General features: G+C 43.5%; 1 protein-coding gene across 1 annotated transcript; it reads left to right on the forward strand.

Annotated features, from left to right (window-relative positions):
* Positions 1-4435: 4435 nt before the first annotated feature.
* On the forward strand, positions 4436-6102 carry ppp1r3cb (protein phosphatase 1, regulatory subunit 3Cb). The gene is made up of 2 exons (XM_069900587.1): positions 4436-4572; positions 5087-6102. The coding sequence occupies exons 1-2, from the start codon at positions 4559-4561 to the stop codon at positions 6024-6026; spliced, it is 954 nt and encodes a 317-aa protein (XP_069756688.1). The 5' UTR covers positions 4436-4558; the 3' UTR covers positions 6027-6102.
* Positions 6103-6937: the final 835 nt, after the last annotated feature.

The raw sequence follows: 6937 nt of genomic DNA on the forward strand, positions 1-6937 counted from the left end.
CTTTTTATCTCACTGCTTCTGCTCAACTCATTGAGTTCCTCTAGCAGATTGTTTGTTGGTCCAGATTCTAGGATCTGCAGCCTCTCATGTAAGTCAAAGTGTACAGACCATGCCTGCCACATGACAAGCTGACTGATAAAATTTGAATGAAGGCTGTGATTTGGCAAAGGGGCAATTGAATGGCTCACAGAGATTGTGAGAGAGGATCACCTGGCATGCTTAAAGTACTTACCTCCAGGATGCTGATTACAATCACGATGAATTTCTACGTGTTGGGCTTCTTCCAGGCAGCACCTATACCATATCGCACAGACTGTGGTGCGGTTGACTAGCCATGAATGGACCATTGGTAAAGCTTATGATTTCTTCAACATGGCAATAAAAAGGGTGTTGGGTAGGGGTACATCTACCATTGCTTGATACGTTGTAGCAGAGATGGACATTGGAAACTACTCATATTGATGCCTACGCCCACTACCTGTGGGTGCACGTGACCTGAGTCATAGTCAGGCAAATCAATTGGTCAAAAACAGCTGTATCTGAGATAGTCACAGCCAAAATCACACTTTGTTGACACACACTCAACTAGTTTTATGTACTGTGTGAAGTGATGGTCCCAAGGATTCAGCAATCACATTGTGTGGTGGTTTAAATATTAAGTTTATAGTCACATTATATGTGGTACAATGAGGAGGATTCATCTGAAAGCAGTCAAGCAGATCAACTCAGGCCTTCATACAGCACCATAAAGTAGAACAAGAGCACAGTTACAGAGTACAGAGTTTCAATGAAAAAGTTAATCAATTAGTACAAAGTAAAGTAGCATGAAAGTGCTTTTGTCAGGTTTATTCAGGATCCTGATGGCTGTAGGTTGAAGGTTATGTAAATGGGTTGGATCATTAATGGAATCCATGATCTCAGCCAAGCTGAATGAATGAAATTCTGTATCTGGCCATGAAGGAAGACTTATTCAATTAAGCATACTCGAGCAAATTCTGACTCCTATACTTCACCGGTTCACAGTGCATGTCCCACTTCAGTGTAGCCTCTCAAAACTCCTCAAATATTTCCAAAGCTCCCAAGCCTAGCACTGTTCCAGAAAGACTATCCTAGGATGTACGTAACCAGAGCTGTAATATTACCAGAGATAGAACCCAAAGAGCTACAGTCCACCATGGCCTGTGCAATATCAACTTGCAAGAATTGCATGGTGGCTGTGTTTCTTCCTCATCCACACTAATAATAATCCCATTCTGTGCATTGTATGTAATGCTGCCCCATGAATACAAGTTGGCATGGAGCCTTCTACTTTCACAGCTTTCTCCTTTCATTGTGCACCATTCACATTGCCTAGTTTCATTTGAATGTTTAAACAGCCATTCCTTGTGAATAGATTGCTCAGCTGTGCATGTATCACCAAAAATGCAAAATTAGAAAGAAATTTTTCAGGAGTCCTCTCTCTAGGCACCATGCATTCATAGAACAAGCCCAATTTGTTGTATTCCCATGTCTCACAGGCTTGATCATAACCTGACTAATCATACATGCACCTTTACATATCTCCATGTCATTCTGCTTCCATCAGCAATGTCAGTGTAGACGACAGCCAGCTGAGCGACTGTGACCTCATCTTCCATGAACATTTGAATGTCTGTCTTACCACCTGTTCTTGCACATTAGTAGATATTGTATGTCAGTCTAAGCGAATGTACTCATCAAAACGTTGGATCCTTGAAGAGAGCTGGGTACATACATGTGCAGATAATTTTAAAATATATACATTCTGGCAGCACAAATGATGTTAGTCAGTTTCTTCCTGATATGCACTTTATTTCTATCCCAGAATAGACAATTTCCATCTGGGTGAGCTCCTTTCAACTAGCATGCCAACTTTCCAAAGAATTTTGACCTTGGAATTCCTGAAGATTTGCACTCTTCACAACCCCACCTTATGGAGGAGCTAATTCAGCACTAATATTAGGCTCCATCTAACTTCCTCACATTGACTGACATTCTGTAGATAACACATGCTCTTCACAAAAAAAACAAAGCTATTATACCTTAAAACATGATACATAATCCATAATACTGTATTAATTAAAAAAAGTATTGAAGAGGTAGGATTAACAAGAACAGGAGCAATCAAGAGGGTGCTATTATTCAGAAAGACAAGAACAAAATGATGAGATTAATGTTGTAAATTTTCTGAAAATTGTATCTAGATTTGTAGTAGTACACCCGATGGCTATCATATTAGTTTTGAGCTGGATAGTTGAAGTTTTTCCTTTTGAAGGTTTTCTTTATTTGGGAGTTACTTAGTACAAATATTGCTTTCCACTTGTTTTTTTTTAAAGTAGGAATGGTTCCCAGATTGTTCTACTTAAGGGTTTGAAAATTCAAATAAACAGTGGGCAATTATGTATGAAGGAATGTCCTCTTTTCTGACCCAATGATGAAGGCCAGGTCATCAATGAAGCATGAAGTTGGTTTGTCCATACCAATTCCCTGAAGAATGTCTATAGCAATAGCTTGGTGCTGAGATAATTGTCTCAAAAAAATGTATGAATGAAAGCATAGGAAGAGGGAGCATAAAATGGGGTTGAGGCTGGATCCACCATGATGTTATTGAATGATAGGGCAGGATCTAGGGGCTGAATAATCTACTTCTGTTCCTACCTTTTCTCTTCTTAACTATTCTGTGTATTAATTAGAACTTTCTCCTGATTTCAGTATTACTTGTCCAGGATGCCACTGCTGACAGCGTCAAGAGAATTCTCTCATCCCTGCCACCTCTGGAACTGAATTCTTTTATCTACGTTAGACCCAAACCTCAATGAAGTCTACAGCAGAAAGGCTGAAGCTGAAACCAAACTAAGCAGGTGACTATAGGCACTTTCAGGTGGCCAAAAATCCCTGATGTATAGCCGCATATTATACTCCTGTGCGGCAGTCGGGAAGCCACCTGAAAGCTCAGGAGGCACCTGCGAGGCGCACTTTGTAACTCCCCTCCAGGAGGGATAATCATCGGAGCACTGAAGTTCCCTCAGGCACCTGAATGCGGCTGCTCAGGGGATGACAATCAGCTGGTGAGTGTCTGATAGCTCCCCTCCCCGCTGCCCCTACCCCTGGCGTGGGATGCCAGCTGCCCCATCCCTGACATCCCAAAGGGACAGGAGCCGGAGTGCGCTCCTAGACTCCTCCTGTGCAACTGTCGTTTTCAGGTGGCCAACGCTGCGCTTTCAGTGCTGCCACCTGAACGACCATTCCACAGATCTGAATCCGCTTCTGTAAGTGCATTCTTGGTGGAGAATGCACCTGAAAGTGGCTTATACGTTCCAATAATAGTATTATCGGTGACCTCTTTCATGACTGATGATGATCAAGAGTACTGAATGGGTTGCAATTAGTCTGATTGGATCTGTACTTTTTATGATTAAGGCATAATCATACATTTTTTGAGTTGTTGCCGGTGTTATGTTTGTACCAGAACATTTTATAAGTGTCATAGCCAGTTTTGGAGCACACATCTTTGGATTTGGAGTCGGAAGACTGATATATTCCTTTGCTGTATTTATTTCTCCTAGTCATTCAATTATATCACAAGAAGTGTATTCAAATCGGTAAAGGTTGGTTTCTGTGAGATGGAAACCTCAGTATGAATCGAAGACAAGGGTGTTCTAAATGGTAGAGAGATGTGGATAGAGCAGAATGGTTACAGTAGGACCGGTTCAGAATAAAACGGTCGACTTTGTAATTATTTCAGAACCTCGTAAGTGGAGATTTTTTTTCAATCGGCCACGTTGCTCCACCTCTTTTACATTTCAGAACTTTCTCCTAAAGGAACGGTAGTGTGATCCAAACTCAAGTCTTCTCATTCTTGCTGTTGGCGGTGGAGCTGGAAATGGGTAGGAGTGATGCAACCAAAACGTAGGAGAATTGAAGTTCCAGCCGTTTTACATTGCCGCCGAGATCAACGTGTGCGGTTTTTGTTTTGCACGTCAGAATTGTCATCCTTAAAATAGGGTAGTGCGTTCTGGACTTCTCGCTTGATTCGTGGTTTATTATTTTCTTTTAACTTTCGCCGTCGCAGGTCATAATGGGACCAACGGATGGCTTGCTCGTCTTTTTTTGTTGTTGCTAGCCTTGATAGTCGCTACTTTCCCTTGGGAAGTTGTTAGAGGCTGGTAACACTGTACGTTGACGATACTATTCAATACCCACGAATAGTTTGCTTGAGATTACATGATAATCTCTCTAATTTGCCTTCGCCTCGGCGTTAAGCCAATTTCACAAACTCAGTTATTTCTGGCACCTCTTGCAGCGGTTCCCGAAAGATGTCACAAGCCACGGCAATGCAGCAATCCGATTGGTAACCGCTGATCAAGTGCAGGCTTGCGATTGGATGAATGTTTCATGTAACGTAATGGAGGCGGAGCTGTTATATAAGCATCCTTGCACGGCGCATGTGATGCGATTGACAGTAGGGTGAAGTTGAACTGGAAGCTGCTTGTAACACTGTTATCATCTCCGTATTAGCGATTCTCTTGCAATCACGCAGATGAACTGTACCAGGTAATTATGCCGTGCATGTTTTCTAAGCGTCTCTTGTTCCTGCTTGGACAAGATTCGTGTCATTCCATCCGGATTTCGCATAGTTTTTAACATTCGCCGTCGCAGGTCATAATGGGACCTACGGAAGGCTTGCTCGACTTTTTTTGTTGCTAGCTTTGACACTCGTCTCCTTTCCCTTGGGAAGTCGTTAGAGGCTGGTAATGCTGTACATTGACGATACTAGTCAACACCCACGAATAGTTTGCTTGAGATGTAACTGCTTTGCCCATTTGGATGAAAACCTGAATATTCATCGTGTTGGGGTTACAGCGCATAGAGGGAATGTTTATTTTAATTTTCCTTTTTCAAAAAGGCATTTGAAAAATGCCTTGCAAGTAATAAAATCATCCATGAATAGCCGATTTTTAAAAATGTTGCGTTATTTAATATCGTTCTTGATGCGGATTCCCTCATACTTGAAACTCGTTTTCGATGAGATCAGCAAGTCCTAACCCTGTTGATCTTCGTGTTTCAGAGTTTGCCACATTTTGGACAACCAGTCGTTTCCTGCTGCGTCTATTATGCCAATTGATTTAGCCATGAGGCTCTGCTTCGCACATTCCCCGCCCATGAAGAATTTCCTCGGCCCTTACGAAGCTTACAGGGGGTTCAACGCCACCAACCGGCTCCAGCCGCTGCGGCCGTGCATCAGCGTGAGGGCGAACGCGGAGCCGTGCAAAGACGCCTGGAGTCACCCCGCCAGAGGCAGACGGAAGAAAACGGTGGTGTTCGCGGACGACCAAGGCCTCGCCCTCACAACGGTGCACAGCTTCTCCGAATTCGATGACTCGCTCGCCGAGCTGCAGTTCGAACTGAGCGATCTGGACAGCGCAGCCGACAGCCTGAAGATCAGCGAAAGGCAGCCCCTGCTGCTGGACTTCCCGCAGCCGGCCGCCGATTACCTGGAGTTCCGAAACCGCCTGTCGAAGAACTTGGTCTCCCTGGAAAACTGTACCCTCCAGGAGAAGACCGTGGCGGGCACCGTCGTGGTGAGGAACCTGAGTTACCACAAAGTCGTGCAGATCCGAATCACGTTCGACAGCTGGAAGAGTTACAAGGACGTGGACTGCACCTTCGTGAACAATGTTTACGGCTGCTCCGACACGGACACGTTTTCTTTCGCCATCGACCTCCCCGACTCCATCCCGCCGCAGGAGAGAATCGAGTTTTGCGTCTCCTTTAAGAGCGGAGAACAAACCTACTGGGACAACAACGACGACAAGAATTACGGGATTGTTCAGAGCGAATGGAAATCGGACGGGATTCCGGCTCCGCTCGTCCTCAGCGACGAGATCGTGACGGCGAATGCGCAGGTGGTCGAATGCGACCAGTATGGCAGCCCCCGAGCGTCCAGTGGCTTGGTCCCGGAGTGGCACAGCTGGGGCAAGATCGAGAGGGCCCTTCCCTACTGGTGACAGATTGACGTTAGAGTTGCTGTTGTGTTTGCTGGAGAGATGCATCAATTTCCATATTAAACTTGTGAAAACCGTGGCGTGGATCTGGAAATCCCTCGTCGCCCCCCACCCCACCCGTTTAACTTGCATCTATTGCTGCTGTTATTTTACTTCTGCGAACTGCAGAAACACAGGCTGATTCCATCTTGCACTCAACAATGTATCGCTAGCCCCAAATATTAGATGTATGTAAAGTGAGAATTCGTATTGGATACTATTGTTTTAAACTTGTGAAATTCTGAGTCCTATTTGGTTTGCGGGAAAACTGAACAGATCTTAGGATTGCAAAACAAAAATACATGGGGAAGAACTTGAGGACTAAAATGTGCCCATGTTGGTGATGTGGGGAACTTGCAAGCACTCGACAGTTAGCTGTGTATCTGTCAGACTAAAGTAGGCATTCGCAAATAACCTATTGTACTTTTATATATAAGTTGAGTGCCTTTTGTTCAGTAAGCAGCATTGCTAAAGGCTAAGAAACTGTTACAACGTTAAAATAAATGAATGTTGCAATGAGCAACAGTTTTGGTCAAAAGAACAATTTTGGCTGATATTGATAAGTGGGCAAGAGATTAACCCTTCTGGATGTTTAAAACTAATTGTGGTTTTTTTTTTGCATTAGATATCTTTAGAAAGATTAATTTCAAAAATTTTGCTGTACCAAAGGAATACACTGACTCTCATTTTACATTGAGCCTGGATTGTATAAATGATAGAACCTCCTTTGGGAGGAGAACGAGATAATTGCTAACACTGTCGTATTTAGCACTTTTATGATATTTTCTTGTTGATTCAGAAGTGTTACTCATGATGAATACTCTTTATTTTTGCTCTCGAGTAACCTCACTCTTGTATTGATCTAAATTTTAGGG

This window comes from Narcine bancroftii, chromosome 10, assembly GCF_036971445.1.
Source record: "Narcine bancroftii isolate sNarBan1 chromosome 10, sNarBan1.hap1, whole genome shotgun sequence".
NCBI classification, from domain to species: Eukaryota; Metazoa; Chordata; class Chondrichthyes; order Torpediniformes; family Narcinidae; genus Narcine; species Narcine bancroftii.